This window comes from Xiphophorus couchianus, chromosome 7 (genome assembly GCF_001444195.1).
Source record: "Xiphophorus couchianus chromosome 7, X_couchianus-1.0, whole genome shotgun sequence".
Lineage (NCBI taxonomy): Eukaryota > Metazoa > Chordata > Actinopteri > Cyprinodontiformes > Poeciliidae > Xiphophorus > Xiphophorus couchianus.
The window spans coordinates 19825795-19847079 of record NC_040234.1 but is presented as its reverse complement, the minus strand read 5'-3'; the positions used below and the strand labels follow the sequence as shown (position 1 = coordinate 19847079).

General features: G+C 36.4%; 1 protein-coding gene across 6 annotated transcripts in view; it reads right to left on the bottom strand.

Moving 5' to 3' along the window:
• ikzf2 (IKAROS family zinc finger 2) overlaps positions 1–21285 on the bottom strand; it is a 58233-nt gene that overhangs the window by 23871 nt on the left and 13077 nt on the right. Inside the window, exon 1 of one of the 6 annotated variants that reach the window (XM_028023594.1) lies at positions 2642–2736. The exons of 1 other annotated variant lie outside the window; for it this stretch is intronic. Coding sequence is in view for 1 of the 5 variants with exons in the window: in XM_028023589.1 (XP_027879390.1) it covers positions 896–945 (50 nt within the window). In the remaining 4 variants the exon portion in view is untranslated. 4 more of the 6 variants (XM_028023592.1, XM_028023593.1, XM_028023590.1 and 1 more) reach the window with 4 other exon arrangements.

The window sequence follows — 21285 nt, the reverse complement described above, 5'->3', positions numbered from 1 at the left end:
CAAATTTTGCAGAAAGAGATGTATCAATTACACTAATCTCAAGTGTAAATGAACAGCAGGAGGTTTGTTAATTTCTTGCGGTAGAACGGTGATAATGCACGTTAACAAATGAAGTATCGTCTGAACTACATTAAACTTGAAAAAAAAACAAAAAAACATTATATTTCCTGTTTGTTACTCCGATATGTGTCCTTAGTTAAGTTATTGGTTTGACCATCTGACGGTTTCTGTAAATTTCCATGAATGCACACACAAAGTGTCATTGCTTTCAACTTTACAAATATGGGTAACTGATGAGTAACTGGGTAACAAGAAGGAGAAAAGCTGCAAATTAAAGTTGTTTTTCCGAGTATGTAATTCCTAAATAGCAACAGGTGAAGGCAAGTCATAAAATATTTTGAGTTTAACTTTATTATGCTGTCAACAACATTAATACAATTATTTTATTTTTTTTAAATGAGAAATTCAATTGTTTTGAAGAAGGCCTCTCTGTACTTAATTACTTAATTACAGCAAGTTTTACAAATAAATTACTATTACTCCAAACATCATTTGCAGAATTTATTGTGAAAATCTGTTTATACATCATTAGACTCACAAAAATGCTATTGCTTTTTAGTAATAAAGTGTAAAATTTAAAGTTAATTAAAGAAATACACTAATCACTCAGCTCTTACAGTATGGAAACCAGCCGAATGCCTTAATAAGAATTTCATCCCACAGGCAAACAAGTTGTGTTTCTTAATTATAATTTTTCTGGTCTCCATAACCAATTTGTATTGCATCACACCATTACTACTGGTTTCCTTGAAGGGCATAAAAACTTAACCCTTTATTAATTAGAAGACAACAACATGACGACATCTAAGTCAGGACTGAATGATTCACAACTTACACATTTTCTTGCGTTTCTAGTAGCAATCTTGTTTGACACAGATGAACCATTTGTCATTTTTCTCATAGTTTGAGCGAGTTTCACATAAAGAGCGACGCTGTGTAGTGAAAGTACCAATTTAGCAAAGAAATAGTTTCAGATTCATTGTATTTCTGTACATGAAACACTTACATGACAGGAAAACTGAAAGTTTAAAGTAAACGCATGCAATAAATAGTAGAGTTGGGTTCACAGGGTTGCGTTCAAGTAAGTGGCTCTACTATGCACCAAAAAAAAAAGTAATACAGAGAGAGATAGAGGGAGGGGTGGTGGTACGTTGTCTCCACCTCCCTACAAATGAATAAAAATAAGAATAAATTGTAAAGTTCAACTTTACCTAATTTATCCAGGGAGGTTTCAGGAAGATATAGAAACTTATTTCCTCCAGATCAACATGTAACCATCCGATAAGAAAACAGCTCTAATGCTCAAGCTCAGAAAGGCAGCGAAAAGTTCAAGAGGTGCGCATCTGCAGTCTCCTACAGGTGACTGTCGCTGTGTGAAAGCCTCTAAAGTGCGTGCCCCCTCCTCCCTGTCGAGTTTTCCACTTTAAAAGCGACACCAACGCCGTCTTATCGACATGTACATTCAACTCAGCTCGAACTTCAGCGGATCGTTAAAAAAAAAAAGTGACGCGGCTTATGACCGAACGGTTACATGGCGAGCGTTTACAGCAAGAACAAAGAAAAGGGAAGACTCAACAAGTTGGTAAAGGGAGCGAAAGAGAGAGGGATGGATCAAACTGGATCCACCGGTTCCTAAGGAATTAGCCATAGCGACAGGGAGCAGCCAAGCTATTTTCAACAACCGAGGCACTGGAAATCCGTGGGCAGGCAATGCTGAAAGCTACTGTGGAGATGTGACTCAAGGTCGAACCGGTAGAGTCGCAAGCATTTTAATTGCTCCTGAAGAGAGAATGTGATGTAGCCTAATGGCAGTAGCTATAACTCGTGGACATCACTTTTGAAAACATCACAGTCACAAAGCAACTAACTTCTCCATCACACAGCAATAAAAATTATTTAACTTTCCTTTCCTTATTGAAGACTATAGGCCTATGCCACTTACAATTTCCTAGTGTGAATGGTGCTTATTGAAAGCCAATCACAATCAACAATTTTATCAACAGGAACAAAAAAATCATGAAGCATAGGAATTGTTGAACGATGTTTAGGCATAAATATTAAGGACATAATTTGTTTACCTGAAGAAAAGCTCTTTAGCTACCAGCAGAGTATAAGGCCACTTTTGTTGCCATTGAGGTAACGCGTGTTTCTCCTGTTCAATGTTGTTGTTTTTTTCTTTCTTTCTGCCTGTGATTCCTGCATGACTTGGGAGCTGACTGACAGCTGCAGTTCAACAGGTTATCCGATCACCGCTGTCTTACAGCAGAGCCAGTCTGCTTTTCCATTCATCACACAGACGCTCCTTGTCTGCCTTTTTTGCTGCAGACATGCGCCGCCAGCAGCTCTCAAACGTCTGTGGCCAATAATACAGTCGCAAGATAGACACTGAATGGACAGACGAGTACATACTCCGTTTAAAGCAGGAAACCGATACGCGCTCCTAATTGTCTTTAGCTTTGTTTGTTTTTTTTGTTTTATTAAATTACCTTAAACAGGAAGGGCTTATTTAATATTCCCGTGGACTTGCACTCTGATCCACAATGACAGTCTAAAATAGAATTTATTCTTGTCCGATATTCACCATGCCGCCCGAAGTGAGAGGTAGTTGGTTCCGCAGCAGCAGCAGCAGAAGCAGCAAAAGCAACAGTTGTTAAATCCACCACTTCCTCCTCCATCTCCTCGCTCGGTGGCCGCACGCGTTGCTATTCTGGGATGTTGGTCTAACACATAGAAACGGATCACACCGTGTGGACAGTCTGCCTCTGCGCTCTTCTCGCCAGTCGGTCAGGTTACAAGTGCCCTCTTTTTTTTTTTTTTTTCATTTGTTTTTGTCCACAAAATGATGCTTTGTGTTTTATTGTCCCCCAGCAGCCGATATTTTGATGTTAAACTCTCTTATTAAAAAATACTAACAAATAGATAAATAAATAAATAAATAAATAAATAAATAAATTGGCGAATATTGTCTGAAAATTGATAATGTAGGTGATAGATAGTGACGTACTGGTCAATTTTCAATTTCTTTTTTTATATAATGAATCCATATATAGTCGAATGTCTTCTGTTATATCGTCTGATCTCAGTTCTGCTATCAGGTTTAAGAACTAACCAATGTAACCCAACTCTTTTATTACTCAAGGTGTTTGAAGAAAGAAATAATTGATTATGGCGCTGTGAAAAACATATGTTCCACCTTACAAAATCTCCCCTAATTTTTTTCTCTTTTTTTTGTCACACCCAACCTAATTGTTTTCAGACAGTTACTGATTACTGTCAGACCTTAAATAAAATCTGTCAATGAATAGGGGGTTAGTAAAAAACATTTTATGCCTGGAAATAAAATGTCACTGAGATCTGTTAGTCTAGAAAGGGGTTTGGGAATGCCACCAACCGAAAGCAAGAGATGTTTTTACAGTTATGGCCTGTCCCAGGAATCGATGGCAGACCAAAAATGTCACAAGAACACACTAATGAATCTTTCAGAAGGTCACTAAAGAACCCAAGACAACATCTCAAGCACTGCAGGTCTTACTGTATTTATGATTCCACAAGGAGAGATGAAGCAAAAATGACATCGATGTGAAATTTATATATATATATATATATATATATATATATATATATACACACAGTATATATATAAAAAAGTTAACCCCAGTCTGAACAATTAAATTTAAGTTCAGACTTTGACTAGGCTACTCTAAAAGCATAATTTTTTGAGTCATTTCGAGGTAAACTTGCTGGACCCCTCAGAAAATCAACCTGCATAACCCAAGTGTGCTTGAGTTTTTTTTTCTGAAGCAGCAAAGCAGCCTCAGACCATGACACTAACCTTATTGTTTGACTACTGTTATGTTACTCTAGTTTTTTAAGTGCCAAGAGGAAACACATCTTCCTATATGTGTGTGTGTATATATATATATATATATATATATATATATATATATATATATCATAACTTAAACATGCCATTAATGTTGAAGAACAGTCTATTGTTGCTAATTTAATATGAATAAAAATTTAAAAAATTGCAAAAAAAAAAGAAAAGAATGGTGCAAAACCTCCTACACAGTGACATAAAAGACTGATTGTTATCACAGATATCGATTGGAGTCTTTCTCACTAAGCTTGGGTAACACATTCTGTACCCGAGTTTGTCTGAGAACCGTAGAAGCTACAAAACTTGACTGGATAAAAACCTCAGTCTAAATTCATATAAAAATACTTCACTCATGCCAAGGGGAAAACAAATACCTCCTACTTTTTAGACTGTTTCAGAAGTTTACAAAGTTGAAGACTAAAAATGGAAAATGTAGTATAATAATTAGAATTAATTGTCTGCTTATGTAATTAATGACATTTGCATACCTCAAAATGTCTGTTACCTTTGCTATTTAAAAGTATAATTGAACGCAATTGTTGTTTAAATCCTGTTCAAAACAATTCTGAACAACCTATTCAGAAAAAAAAATAAAACAACTCAATTCACCTCTGATATCTTATTGGCTCACAGTTAATCTAAACACATCACTACAAAAATAACATCCTGTGTATTAAAATAAAAGTAGCTCCCATCCTGTCTCGCTCAGTATTTCTGTCATTTGTATCATACCTCAAAACATGATTACTCTGAGACTTTGAGTTGAATGAGTTCGACTTTATTGAACTTAGTGTAATAAAAACAATAAACAAAGTTATATACAAGTAAAATACATTTAAAACAAAAGCAAACAAAAGACAAGCAAACCAAAGAAGAAAAGTAGGAAAGTATATTTCCACATTCAAATGAATGGGTAGAAGTATGAACTTATTTTTATGTAACCCCATAGATTACATAAATCTAAACATAGATTTATGCTGCGTAAAGTGAAGAAGTGGATAATAATGAATACAGGCATGTGGGTTCATCCACCCATTTTCTGTCCTTGTATTATCTAGTGCCTACCGCCAGCAGTCATTGGGTGGGAAACGAGATACACCTGGACAGGTCGACAGTCCATCACAGGGCATGAAGGTCCTTTAAGTTGATATATTCTATGATATGACATGTAAATTAGCCTTAAGATAAAAAAGGTTTTAGAGAATTTTTGACTGTGAAGCCATCAAGACTTCAAAGTACTGACTGTATTGTTTGCATTTATTTATCTTGAAATTAGAAAAGATTCCCATTAAATAGAAATATTTAACTATTTAACTTTACCTCATGCACAATGCTGTTGCTGATCTAGAGCTCCTTCAGTGACAGACTGATGCATCCTACATGCACAAAGAAGCGGTGTCAGCGGTGCTTCCTCCCAGAAGCTGTAAGACTTAATATACATCACTGCTCCCAGCAAACTCAATAAATGTTCACATATATATTTATGTAGAATTTTTTTTCTATTCTTATTCTTTATTCTGTTTTTTTATTCCATCTTTGTGTGAACCTACTTGCTTTGATTGCCTGTCACTTTGCTACTGCTACATAGAAACTCCCCCATTGTAAAACATCCATCCATCCATCCAATTTCTGTTCACCCTTGTCCCTAATGGGGTCGGGAGGGTTGCTGGTGCCTATCTCCAGCTACGTTCCAGGCGGGAGGCGGGGTACACCCTGGACAGGTCGCCAGTCTGTCGCAGGGCAACACAGAGACATACAGGACAAACAACCATTCACACACAACACACACCCCTAGGGAGAATTTAGATAGACCAATTAACCTAACAGTCATGTTTTTGGACTGTGGGAGGAAGCCGGAGTACCCGGAGAGAACCCACGCATGCACAGGGAGAACATGCAAACTCCATGCAGAAAGACCCCGGCCAGGAATCGAACCCAGGACCTTCTCGCTGCAAGGCAACAGTGCTACCAACTGCGCCACTGTGCAGCCCACCATTGTAAAACAGTTAAGAAATTTATATTCTAACATATTCTATTTATTCCACTTAGTGACATTAATATACCTAAATTTATATTCTAACATATTCTATTTATTCCACTTAGTGACATCAATATACCTAAATTTACATTTATACAGCCATTAATGTTTACACAGTAGGTTAGACCACAAGACATATATCCCTCACTGCAACTTTTTCAGTTGCAGTTTATTAGTACAATACTTTGCATGAAAAGAATATCATGTACTGTAAATATATTTAAAAATGTATTTCAGAATGCTATTCCATCCACAAAGCCTGAACAGTCTTGGCATAAGAACAAACAGCTGTTGGACTTTATGGATGGTATGATCCAAATCACTTTGTGAAGCAAAATGTCAGGTATCCATTAAGAAGTTCTAGTATTTTATTATATAGATATGGAATAATAGCAAGATAAACCCTCACAGCACACAGTGTCTTGCACTGTGTATTTCCTGGGGATTTTATGTGATAGACTACCGGTCGATCTATGTTCCCACCCTCATCTATGGTCATGAGCTTTGGGTCATGACCAAAAGAACAAGATCGCGGATACAAGCGGCCGAAAAGGGGTTTTCTTCGTAGGGTGTCTGGGCTCTCCCTTAGAGATAGGGTGAGAAGCTCAGTCATCCGGGAGGGACTCAGAGTATAGCTGCTGCTCCTTCACATCGAGAGGAGCCAGTTGAGGTGGCTCGGGCATCTGGTCAGGATGCCTCCTGGACGCCTCCCTGGTGAGGTGTTCCGGGCACGTCCCACTGGGAGGAGGCCCCGGGGAAGACCCAGGACACGCTGGAGGGACTATGTTTCTCGGCTGGCCTGGGAACGCCTCGGGATTCCCCCGGAAGAGCTGGAAGAAGTGGCCGGGGAGAGGGAAGTCTGGGCCTCCCTTCTGAAGCTGCTACCCCCGCGACCCGACCCCGGATAAGCGGAAGAAGATGGATGGATGGACTAACTCAAAGTAGAGCATAATTGTGAAGAGCAAGAACAAGGATAAATAACTTTCAATTTCTTATACAAATAACAATCAGAAAATTGTTTTGCATAATGTATCTTGCCCCGGCGACTTGGTTTATAGATCCACCTTTGTATAGTATTCACAAATAGATGCCCTAAGGGTACACCAAGGTTCTAGATAATGGAAATTTGCCCATATGTCTTTGTGGAAAAAATTCAAACTCAGTCAGACTGAATGGAGAGGATCTGTAAACAGTAATGTTCAAATCTTACCACATATTCTGTGTTGGACTTAGGTCTGGACTTTGAAGTGGACATTCCAACACAATAATGTGCATTGATCTAAAACATTTAACCATCAAAATTTGACACTGCACATCACGCTGAACACACCATCTCCATCTTTCACAATGGTGTGTTTAGGGTAATGTGAAGTGTTAGTTTTTTTGCCACAGCATTTTGCATGTATGTTATACTGTAAACTTTAAGTCTCATCTGACTAGAACATCTTCCACTTGTTTACTTTGTTTGCTATAAGCTTGTGCTAAAACTCAATCAATCAATAAATGCCAGAACTGTACCTTTTTATATGTTCTTGTAAAATGTATTTTTTTAAATTGTAATTTTATCAATAGAGTTATATCTTGCAGTGTTTTAATTATTTGGAACAAAATCATTAAACTTTCATTTGTTTTAAAACCATTTGTAATTTTCCAATGTAGTGTTATAATACCTCACATTACAGTACCTTCCCTTTGCTGTAGCTCCCTCCTGTGGTAAATTAAATCTTTATATAGAGCCACGTCTGCAGTGTTTATTTTCTAAAGAAGCAAACTTAGCAAAGAAGAATTATTTTGAAACACTGCAATCTGAATTGATTATATATATATATATATATATATATATATACAAACTGATGTAAGATAAATGCCTAACTATAAGTTCATATGAACGGTAGCTGTGCATCAGGCAGTTGCTTGAATTTCCTAAATCATATTACCATAAAAGTGGCTGAGTGCTTCCCCCTGGTGTTGGTGAAATGATTGAGCATTCAGTACTCATAATGAAACAGTCTGTAATAATGGAGACCAATCATCATACACATGAAACTTTTGATACTAACAAGGAATCTTATGTCATCTAGAGCAGTGTTTTGAGCTTTTTTTCACGTCACTAAAAACAGGAGCTTTAATTTCCCAAAGACATCATCTCCTTCTCTATTGCTCATACCCACCTACACACACCACCAACAGTAATATTGAAAGAGCCCTTTACATTTTACACATTTTCTCAAAGTATTGCATGAGTTCAAAGTGAACAAATCCTTTTCATAGTCATTTCACTGAGCATGCAATGTACACAAATTGTAACCGGTGCTGAAATACAGCCCCTATTTATTGTAATTACTTACATATGTGGTTTTCCAGCTACAACATGCCTATCGTGGTGTTTGCTTAGACGTTTTCTGATAACTGTCCTAGAAAATAAAAATTTTAGAAGCATATTTAGGGCTTTTTGCTTATAAATAAATAACCCAAAAATGTCACCCCTCAACATGTCAACACTGTAAAACATCAACAGGAGCTGTCTGTGTAACTATGCTTTATCTCCTGCATGTTACACACTATTTCATGCTTTAATTACATATCCGACACTGTAAAGAATTTGTATTGACATTAAGTTTTGTTTTTGTCACCCACTCGTGACATATATTGTGCCATAAATGCAGAAAACATCCTACTAAGGAATTACTCAAGTGTTATCCCAAAAAACTTTTTATATTTTTGAAAAAAGTTATCTTACACTTTTCAAGTTAAGAACATAGATTTTTTTTCATATTCACTATGTTTTCCAGATGTACTTCTTCGAGGTTGAAGATAAGGCAATAGTATATACGGCGATGCAATCTAACATGAGACAAAAAGCTGTGCATGACAGAAAATGAAGCAAACCCAGACTGGAAAATGTCTCGCACATAGCAGAGAAAGATATCATCAAATCTAAAAGGTGCTTGCTTCTTTTTCCCCACAACGAGTTTTCAGTTTCACACACATGAACAATTGCTAATAACTGTCCCCAAGACCCTTTTACCTCAAAATGAGCCCACTGCACAAACACCCACAAGGTTTGGCTATTGCATGACTCTGTGGTAAATTGTCACATCCTCACATCTGAAACTACAAAATCCCCTACTATATACATGTGCAAGAGTTGAGGAGGGTTAGCTAGTTGTCTTTCAAATGTACTCACAAAAAGCACTTTTACAGTGAAATTTCCAAGCAGCAAAAATGCATTGATATTTTAAAAAGTGCCACTTTTTTAACAGTATCAGTTAAAATGTGCAATATCCTGGCTAATGCTGACAGAGGGCACTAGTGGTCCATGAAATGTCTTTCACAAAAGGCTATTTAACTGTGCAGAACTTAAACAACTCAGTAGCAGACTGCAACAGCACATAATAATAATAGAAAAATGAAGATTTAAAGGTATATGTACTATACACTATACTATTATATGACCTATAATAGTGTATAGATTTACAACTGTGGTCATACATTTATTTGTACAGTCAATGTCACTTTCGCACCATGTATCTTGTCAAATGTTACAAATTTCACAGTTTTAAAGTGCATTTCCATTTAATCAGATCGTCAATGAGTTGTTATTCGGCATGAAAGATCATGAGATAAGATTCTCAACAAGAATTTTCTGTTGTGTGTAGGTGTGTGATGCTTTGCGTATAAGAGAGAGAGAGTGAAATGGTGAATGGCCTACACTAGTATAATGCTTTATCAAGTCTGTGGACTCCAAAATATTTTACACTACAATTGGTCATGGTGGTAAGCTACGCTGTAGCCAGAACTACCTCGGAATAGACTGACAGAAGTAAGGATGCTATTCAATGGGCGCAACGAGGCCCTCTAACCACCAGCAACCAAAGTGAGTGAAGTGTCAAGCCCTAGGACACAATGCCAAAGTGACTTCGACACAGAGAGCAGGAGTTCGAACCGGCAATTCACTGATTACAGGACAAACCCTTCTTCCGGAGCCACTGCTGCCCTACTTGAATACCTGTGAGTCACACAGTAAAGAGTAAGTCTAACAGCTGCTGATGCACAATATTTCATGCTAAAATAAGAGTGGAACCATTGATATTTTTGCTGATCAATGCAGATCAATCACCTCTTTACTGAGTGACTCCCACACATTCAAGTTGGACTTATAAGGTTATTGCTCTAGTTATTGAGGCTTACTTAACTCCCTGTGCTCGTTGCTTCTAACACTGAATTAACTTTACAATTAGCTTAGCAAAAGCTTTAAATACATTATTGGTACAAACATAGTAAGATATTTTTCTGGTAGTTTTGTATAATTAATAAAGTTGTTTAATGTTGAAATTGGCCCCATTATTGGTACAAAATTCCAATCAAAATCGGTTCAATTTGTTACAGATTGGCAACTGCCATAAAGAAAATCCCCCACACATAGGCCTACATATATGCATTTTTTTAGTAATACATTTTTATGGCCAGGCAATGCATATAGACATGATTTACTGTAGGTATTGGTCTCATAAGATTTAAATAAATCTTGTGATTTGTAAAAGTGTTTTCTCTGCTTACAATTTGTTATTTTGTGTTTATGTTATTTGTAATTTTTCTCTCTTTTTGTCTTTAAAATACCAGAATTTCCCCCTATCTTTAGTTTTTTTGTGTCTGATTACATCATTTCTAAAATATTAAATCAAATGTTATAATCAGTTACTCAGTACTTTGAATAAAACTACAATTAAGTACTCCTGAAAAACTGAGTACAGTTTTTGGTTCCTCTACCCACTTCTGATTGTTGCTCATTCAAAACTGAAGTTATCACAGCACAAACAGGTATTCAAATCAAACTTTATGCAGTCCAAATTATTTCAATTCATGAGGTTAGGTCCCATTTAGGATACAGCAGAATTAAGGTAATCACAATTAAATCCAAATACTCAGAGCCCCAGTCAGGTAAAATGACCCAAATTCAGTGCATTATCGATTAGTTCCGTAATAATTTGAGTAAATCCAATACAGTCAGAATAATTTATATGCAATTATAAAATGTTTATATGCATTTTAAATAGAATATTGGAAAGTCTTTTCCTAAGGCAGGCAATACATGCCGACTTCAAAACCCTTCAGGACAGATGCGGCGACAGTCAACATAAAAATTCCCTTTAAACAGCAAGTTCAGCATCAGAAAAATAAAAACTCTAATAGGATGGCCGTTTGCCAAGACTTTGAGTATAAGAGAGAAAGAAAGAAATAGAAACACCTAGTCAATAATTGCTGCTCCCATTAAAACGGAAAATAAATTAGTTGAGGGGGGCCCAAGCCAGTCTTAACCAGAAGATTTATCCAAAAGGACAGTTTTATGGATTGTCCTAAAAGTAGAGTCAATCTCTTAAACCCAAACTGAGGTCTGGTTTGAAAAATAATGTTGCTGCTGAATGCTCAGGTTCTAATTCTAATTTAAACCATAGGTAAGTCTGCAATGTGAGACCAAAGAGTATTCTCTTGGAAAATAAAGGACTGAATGTATTTGAGATAGGATGAAGTTGGTAATTTTATATGAGTGAAATTTTAAATACTACTGTGGATATTACAAGTACGCAATGGAAAAAAGCTGTAAACAGTGAAATAAGATCTCATCTGAACTCTTACTGCAGGATTTTTCGACCCATGGAGGCTTGCTGGAGAGTTGTTGACATCTGTCAGTGACATGATGTTCCCTGTTGCTGAGATTTCACACAGAGGATAAGATGAAACTCCAGAAATGCTCTTTATTTGCAAGTTTTGCTTGAATTTGCAAACTTTATGTTCCTATTAATTTTATTAGCTGACATTTGTTGTTTACACTATGAGGATTTCTTTAAGTTCTTGGTCTTAGATTGAAAAAAAGAAACAACTGTCAAATTGCAGCAACAGCATCTATTATACTCAAGACAAAAACAAAATGTTGAAAACAGCCAAAAGAGATATGTTTCTTACTCACCCAAAATATATGGAAATAAACTCGCTGGTCAGATGATATCAAAACTACACATTTTAACGTTTGTACATGCATAACATTATGTATGTCCACGAACTAACATCAGAACACTCTGAATCCATTAAGAAGCAGCATATTTGCAGCTTCATTATGTGGGGATGTTTTCCCTCAACAGTGACAATGAAGCTGGTCAGAGTTGGTGGAATAAGGGATGGAGACGATTATAGTGCGACTCGGGAAGAAAAGGTTTTAGGAGCTGCTAAACATTTGAGATTATGATTCGAGTTCTCTTCAAGCAGGACAATTCTAAAAATTAGCAAGTACAAGGTATTTTTATTTGTTAAAGATTTGCTAAAGTTTAATGTCGTAAAATGACAAAGTGAGAAAATGTTGAAGAGATAAGACTTCTTTTGAAAGCACTTTAAAAGACTGATAGACTGAAATCTTTTTGAATGGGATAAATAGAAAACATCAACATTTCATCTTATTTAACAAGGTCCTGCTATGTTGTTTTCATATCACCGTTCTCAGTAGCCTCCTGAATAAACAATAACAAGCGATTTATCATCCTAATCTGCTTTTCAATTTGCATCCAACATGTCCAGCTACCTTTGTGCCCAGTGATTCATTTTTCTTGCGCAATCGCAAGCCATTTTAAACCTGGGTGAAGACAAAACAGTCAATAGAGTGCTTAATTCATTCTCTTTATGCCTGTAGTACCCAGAATTCTGAAATTACAGCACAGAAACAAACACATTAGAGAGTCCTGGAAAACATCAAGAGACCACATCTGCCAGCAGAGTGTCCTTGCACTGCTCCCCTTCCCTCCTGCTCATTTATGCTGTTTACTGTCGTGCTTCTGAACACCAAGGTGTTTGAGCTGTTGCTCTGTGCAGTGACTCCTTGTGCACACATGCATAGACATCAGTCATTCATCCTTCATCTTGCAAGAAAAGAGTTTTAAAGGTGTGAAATATCATTTTGTTCTCTTCTGCATCACACTTGAATCACATGAAGCCTCGGTGCACTGTCGTTTGGATTTGTTACGGGATTTTGATGCTCACTGTTTGCACTATATTTATAATCGTGAGTTCAGTGTCCCACACGAACTGCAAGTGGCAGAAAATATGCAGCAAAATCAGGGAAATACTATGCCTCGCAAAAGTATATATACCTCTTTTCTCTATTGTTAGATTATAATCACAAACTGCAATGTACTTTATTGGGATTCTATGTGATAAGTCCATTCAACCTAGTCCGCAATTGTGAAGTGGTAGGAAAGTGTCACATTGTTTTCTCAGTTAATGCTTGAAAGATCTAACTTTGTTACAATTACAAGGATTTTGGGGCATTCTTCAACCAAGTTTGCAAACCTGAATGTATGTTCTTTACCATTCTTCTTTGCAAACAAACTCAAATTTAGTCAGATTAGATGGAGAATGTCTGTGAAGTAAAATTTCTCCATCTTGCTATAGATTATAGATTATCAACACTATTTAATTGCAAGGGAATCCAAAGTGCTTCCAAGAAAAGGCATACAGCAAAATAAAACAAAGCATTGTAATGTGTGCACTCATCTTCCCATAAAGTGTGATCAGCTTCCTTATCCTTGGTGAAGTATCCCCACAGAGTGATGCTCCCAAATCTGTCACCATGAGAAAACAAGGTTATGTGTAGCGATTTTTTATTACATGCCATTTGACGTCTGTACTCAACAGAGCACCTTTCTTTATATGTTTGGAGTGCCCCCTACATGGTTTGTAGCAAACTTTAAAAAGGCCTATGGCAGAGCTCAGTGAGTGGCTTAAAAACAAAGTACCATGCACATTTTTCTCAAGCCCACTTACAAAGAAATGATTTTGCTGTAATTGTCAGGGCTATAGGTGGCAACCAGTAATGTCACATTAATGGCATATCTGTTGCTGTAGCAGTGTCCATTGCTTTGTTCAGGACATATCTAAGCTTGTCTCCTGAGACAATGCAATCTTTTAATTTCTGATAATCACAGCTTTTCCAACTTAGAGAGCATGAGCTTTAAAGACCACCCAGAAGGTATGACACTTACCTATTATAACGTCTTGTTAAAGCACAAGAAAATGTTCACCAGTAACTGACTAAACATTATGGTTAAAGCATGTTTTCTAAAATCATTATTTGTTTGCTTTTTACGGCAGTCCTCTGTTATATTTTTAATATAGCAATTATGCAAAATATAGCATGTCCACTAAAATAACTCTTCCGACTCAAGATCAACTCTGTTTTATTGAAGGCTTTAAAAAGATATGCACCAACAATACAATTTTCTGTCACAGTGAAGGAAAATGTATTTTGAATGGTTGGGAGAAAAATCTCATTTGGCACACACAAGTCAGCTGCAATAGCTGAAGGCCATGGGATGAGCGATGTCATTACTCTAGCATTGTGAATCTGATTGGTCACAGCATTTATGAGTCAAAACGACCTCCACTGGTTTGTGGAAGGTCTAAACGGGATCAATGCAGTTTCTAACTGAATACGGACCTATGTAAAAAAAAAAAAAAAAAAAAAGAGCATAAAATATAATTAGGTCTTTAAGGTAATTTAGATTTCACAAAAGTGCTGTGAAATTCACTTCTTTACAAGCTTTATTCCTAATCATGCTTTTAAAACTGGTAATACTCCTATAACTGTCAAGACAGGGTCAAAAATGTGGCAACATTTCTGCATGTCTGCACTTCGATAAATTTTACTTATACATACACACTCATTAACCACTAAAACCATTATGGAAATTTTATCAAGTGGGGGTGTTTACAGTCTATGTACCCCTTTCCCCATACAGTCTCTGACAACTTTTACTACCGTAGAAATGGGAGATATAGCGTGATAACAAGTGAAACCTTCTCACGTTGGCTCCTCTTGAAAAGCCAAAACGGTTTCGCAGCATAACAATTTTATCTGAAAATCTGATGAAAACTGCCTCTGCTCATAAAAGAGGTTTTGTGGTCTGGAGGCAGTTGCATGTGTGAAGGCGAGAGGTTGGTAGACGCAGATGTGAAATGTGAAATATATATATATATATATATATATATATATATATACATACAGTAGTGCTGGTCCCTGTAAATGTAAAGTTTATCTTTCACGTTTTTGCAAATAAAGAGGAAAAAGTAACCATTTTTTTCTTCAACTATTTTTAAATAATTAAATATATGTAATTATTAAATAAATAGGTTTGTTTTTTTTACTGTCGGTCCTATGTTTTATAACATACATACCAAAGCAGTTACTGTGATGTGAGCAACGCAGCACCTTGGTCTCACATCGGTGCACACCCTCCGCCTCTTTCATCCTGGTCACACAGAATACTTGCCCGTGTCTGGTGTACCTTTCTCCCCACTGCACTGTCAGCTATTGTAATTGACTCTTGTAGTCTCCACTGAGGTGTCCTCTACATGGTCTCTTAGGCTCCACACCCAATTAAAGGCTGCAGCTCCCTGATGGGCTGAGTTAACTGTCTTGGGGGAAGTGAGATCTGTCTTTGATGTGGAACTGAATGTCAGGTAGACACCCATTGGGAATCCGACACATTGCTGCCATACAACTGTAAAGCTATTAACTCATTAAGTTAATACAGCTGACATAATGTTAAAATAAGCCTCTAGACTTGCACAGTCAGCCATCATCAAAGGTTCATTTTACTAAATAACTTGTTTAATCAGTTAGCTGACTCACTGTTGTACAAATGTGACGTGAAATCATAAAATTTCCTTTTATCCATCATGCAAGATGGCAGATGAATAAATTGCATAAAAAAGAGGATTTTTGAAATATTTAGTTTTTCAATTGAGCAGAACTCAGACAGTGAATGCAAAGGTAAGTATACATAGATACCTGGAGATTCAATATGCCGCAACCCTATGTTAACTGCAAACATGAGATGTTGAAGTACTGTGGTTGGGTTCATCTTATGACTGTTACTGTAAGTCTAAGTCTTATAACCAATGTTAAAGCAAGTTATTAATTCAATACTTTTCTGACACTGTGTGTCAATCAAATATCCTCAAAGCAAATCTGTTTGATCACACATTACGGCCTTTATCTTAGTCCTATTAAATATCAGAAAGGTTTCCACTGTAGTCTCTAATGAGATTACAGTGAAGACTGCAAGAGTCACTGATTGCTCAATCACAAGTCCAATACAGCAACAGACAAAAAAGAAAAGGTCAAAACATCAGGATTCCAACCTAAACGTCACTCAACCATGCAGCCCATTTCAGCTCATACAACATTTATTGAATTCAATAAATTATTAATAAAATAACTTTCTATGGCAACCTACCTTATATTTCTGTTTATAAAACGTCATGCTCCAAATTTTGGATTGGAACTCTGACAAGAGTAATGACCCACTATCAAATAAAGGCAAAATAAATCTGGAAACAAGCTCTTTATTGAGGAGACATCAGAGTCACTGAGCTAAAACTCTCAGACCAAAGAGCTTTCTAAATCAGTGAACACTTCAAGTTATTCTTCACTGACCGAACAAGAAAACTAAATTCAAGTGCAGGCTCTACAAAAAGTTCAAGAGATTCTAGCGCAAAACACTTTCATTACAACCAGCTCACGGACTGCAGATAAAGTGAAAACATCAACACAGACTAACACACACAAACACAAACACTCCACAGTGGCAATCATCTTCCATTCAATAGAAAGTCCTAGGAACATATTCTAAATGTCTTTAGTATCTCCAAAGACATTGAAAGACTGTAACAGGAGTTACTGCTTAAAAGAAAAGCATTACACTGGCATATCTCTGCTGTGTTGGCCCAAGTAAAGTTTGAAAAACATGTTTGTAGTTGGGTTCCATATCTTTTCCCAATATATTTCATATCCAGTTACACCTAACTCACAAACATGAATCTAAAGCCTTATTAGATAACTGCATAAGGAAAAAATAAACAAAACCAATGCTTTAAAGAATTAGTTGTATTCAAGCTTTCAACTTATGAGGCATAAAGATGAACTCAAAGTGATTACTTCTCCCTGAACCATTCCAGCTGCCTTCTCTATCTCTTTCAAGGACCCAGAGAGAGAAAGATGATATATGACAAGTTCCGTTTTGAAACTTAATGGTCCATCTGCAATGTGCAGAAACCAATTAGCCTGGCTGACCTGAGAGATTTGGTGTCAAAATGTCAATCTTGAGGAAAGCAGGGCAAAAGGCAACTCTTATCTATGCAAAACAGCTAAAAATGCCAGATCAGAAGATAAAGGAACAAAGAGAGAGCAAGTAGAGGATGTTATTGATGGTGGAGTCTGGTAGAGTGGAAAGGAGTTAGATCTAGTAAGAACTATGGGTTTAACATAAGGACATACAATGACTATTATACTCTCACTGTTCTACTGATGGGAAGATTCTTAAATAATCATCATAGTTGCAGCATTTAGTGGTCCAAACAAAATCAAAATCACTGTTTATTAACAATTTGTGCACTCTGAGTAATTTCTTTTCTTTAAAATATCATTTCACTTGGATGTTCTTACATCCAAGTGAAACTCATAAATGGGTTATGAATAAATCACAATAATCTTGACTGGCAGCCATTTAAAACTTATTGATTCTTCATTACAAAATTACCATAAAAAGACATAACAAGAACATATATGCAATTACAGACATCTACAATATGACAAATAACTAAATGCCATTTTTACCAATATATTTTTGTAAATTTCAAAACAATGTATTTTTTTATTTTATTTTGGACAGCAATAATCCCCCTATAATAATTAGTAACACATAATTCATAACAGTGAATGGTGTACCTGAATTAAACATGCAATATATTTTTGAGAAACATTTATGGGGATATTGTCCAGGTATCTAAAATTTTATAATGCTATTTTTTTTTTTATTTGTTAGCTTTTATATATTCCCCAAATACCAAGAGAATTAGAATCATACCAATGATTAATGTGTACTAATATATGAGGTTATTGCTGAGGCATAGCCTGTCTGATGTATATTTTGTCACCTTGCTCTGCATTATGTGTTGTGTTCTCTAGAAAGAACATGTAGCAAACATCAACTAGAATCAAACTTACTAGTAGTTATACTTTGGCCATTTCCTCTAGTAAGAATCAACACAACATTAAATACTATTGGCACTTATGACTGGGTGGATGATTATCAGCAGGCCTTCTAATAGACTTCTGTGCTGATGAATGTGCACTTTGCTCCAGCTTTACCTTGAAGTCAAAGTCAAATCACTGGAACAGCAAATTACTTTTTACGTTCCCAGCATTAAATGTGATTGTCCAGAACTGAATAACCAAGTTAAGGTTGATTTAAAATGTATGGAAATAATGGATTGTGTATTTGAAGGCCTATTTGAGGTAAAGGGCATGGACATATTAAAAAGTGTCAGTAGGGGGCAAACTTGGTCTAGTATTTTGGAGTAACTGACCTCACACCAGCTGAGAGAAATACCCACTGGAGTTGAAGGCATATAGAAAAGTTAGCAAAAAGGATATATATCCATTCCCCTCACTGATGAGCTCTGTAGTACTCTGGGGTAGCTTAAAATCCTTTCTCCATTGTTCACCGTAATCATGGTACTTTATTCATTAAAGTGAAGGACACCTTTTCCTTTGTGAAATTGTCAGAAATTGCAGCATGCCATTCTTGTTTTCCTTTTCCTCCTTAGCTATACAAATGATAATCTTCTTATCTTTGAGAACTTCTTTTTACCACGGTGCAAAATAATCTTCAAAGATGACAGACAGACAATCTCTGATGAAGAACATGATGTCATGTTGGTCAATTTACCAGTTAGCGATGACAATGTGTCTACTCCACTCCTTGAACTTGTTTCTCAACATGTAAGAACATGATGAGGAAGTCTTTTGAATTCAAGACTCCATATGTCAGGGGTGTCAAACTCCAGTCCTCGAGGGCCGCTGTCCTGCAGTTTTTGGATGTACAAAACACTGGAATGAAATGACTTAATGACCTCCTCCTTGTGTAGATCAGTTCTCCAGAGCCTTAATGACCTAATTATTGTATTCAGGTGTGGTGCAGCAGAGGCACATCTAAAAGTTTCAGGGCAGTGGCCCTCCGGGACTGGAGTTTGACACCTGTGTCATATGTGAATGCTAGAGTGTGGGCTTTGGAAGGGGACAAAACAAGAAACAGCTGCTTGTCAGAGATTGATAGATTAATATTCGCAGCTTAACCAGACCAGACCTCTCAAACTGGAAGCAGCAGCCTAACTCAACTAGACTGACTGGACCTACACCTTACATATATCAATTCACTCAGACAACTTTATCGATATCTATATTGATCAGTATGCTTAAAGTATAGTGGCAACTGTATTTATGTTGTTTACATGTTTATATTTGAAATTGAATATATATGTCTTTTGGCATCTGTGTTTCAAAGCCTTTTTTTATTGTCTCTGATTTTTAATCATTAATTGTTGCATTGAGTTTTCGTTACCAGTGTTCCCATTGTCTCTTGTAAACCTATAGTATTAAATAAAAGCATGTTTTTTGAACCTACTTGCTTGAAGATGCTCCTAACAAAGACAAAACAAAATATTACATCTTAAATTTTTGAATTTGGATATCTATAAACTTCACCTAGTGATGATAAACACATTGTTGTTTACATTTACAACAGTTAATGTGTTGATTTATATTCAGTGAAAAAAAGAAAACCTGCTGTATTTTTAATGCATTTTAAACTGTTTTTAAAGCTTTGTTTCCTGACTAAATTGAACCATATTTAAAAATTTGTTTTCATGTGGCCTTGGCAATCAGTAGTTTGCATTAAAAGTGCCAGGGATGAATACATTGCTCAAATTGCTCATTCTGAATTCCCTTTGCATTTGTGATCCACAGAAGGGCAAACAGCAATTTCTCCCTATTATATCTCTTGGAGTATGACTCCCTTTTCAGACCAGGGAATTTTTAACCTTCCTTAACACACACAAATGCTACCCTCTTTGGCCTCTATAGGTTCAGAGTTGTGAACATTCACCTCTGGAGCCAATTCTGAAACATAATGGAAGACATTTATACTTGTATTTTTGACCATGTGCAGTTGTACAGCCTGACCCTCACTTTAATTGGATAGAAAAGCATTATATTGGAAAAGCAGATGTTTGTAGCCCTCCCTCAGAAAAAAAATACAAATATACAGAAGGACATTTTACAAAGCCAAGATAAATGAGAGGTATAGGAAAGAGGAACAGAATTTTTACACCCTGCTTGTTAATTTTTACATAACTATGGACTTAGTGCATAGCAACTATCTTGAACCGCATCTCTATATTAAAAAGCTTAAAAATATAATCCATGGACCCCACTGGTCATACCAGGCCCATGTTTTAATATGGACTTTCCCTTCACTTTACAATTTCTACTTTAACTTAATGGTTTAAACTTTATATTTTTTTAGATAGAAGTACATTTAGCCATGTGTTGAACTACTTAGCTAAACTATTTCTGTTATTTTGAACTATTCAAAATTGTAGGAAGAGAACCTAGACTACATTTTGAGTTACATCTCATATCAATAAATAAAATACCTTGTGCAAAGACAATTCTTTAAGCTGGCTACCACAAGAAACATCCTGTTCATCTAGGTTGATATTTTGTTGTTATGCTGCAAGATAATACTAATAAACACTTGTAAGCTGAACTGTGTAAGTGAGCAGATCCATGACCAAATCCAAAGATTGCAGGTAAAGAATACCACCTGTGGAAACATTATTGCTGCTTAATTGAGTTTCTTTGTAGTTAAAAATAAAAATGTTTGTCTGTGCCTCAAGGGGTTTGTGCCTGCGGGGTTACTTGGATGCTTTAAAGGGGAATCAAGTCCTTTAATACCTAAAGCAAGAGCTGTGTCAGCTTTCTTCACATAAAGCCGAGCTTGCTTCCAATACAAGTTGATCTCTGCAAAGGCAGTTTCTTGTCTCCTGTTGATGGTGCTACTGGAAAGAGTCTCAAGGTGTTATATTGGAGAACAGGGTGTCAGAATTGGGTACCTAAGACTCCCATTTCAGATTTTTGCAAACTATGCACTTCTGCCAACATGGCTGAAGCAATGACTTTAAGGATGCATTAGATACATTTGGAGTTCAGTGACAATTGGCCAGGATGACAATCCACTCCATTAGGTCTGGGCTCCCTATGAGTCAATCTCTATTTTGTTTGTTCATAATTGATGGATTAAGGTGAAGATGAATAGATTAATTGGGGCCTTGTCTGAAACAATGGACAAATTGTTCTAGTATACGGTGATTAAGAAAAGTACGATAATCCAAGAACTCACTGCTCATGAGATATGTA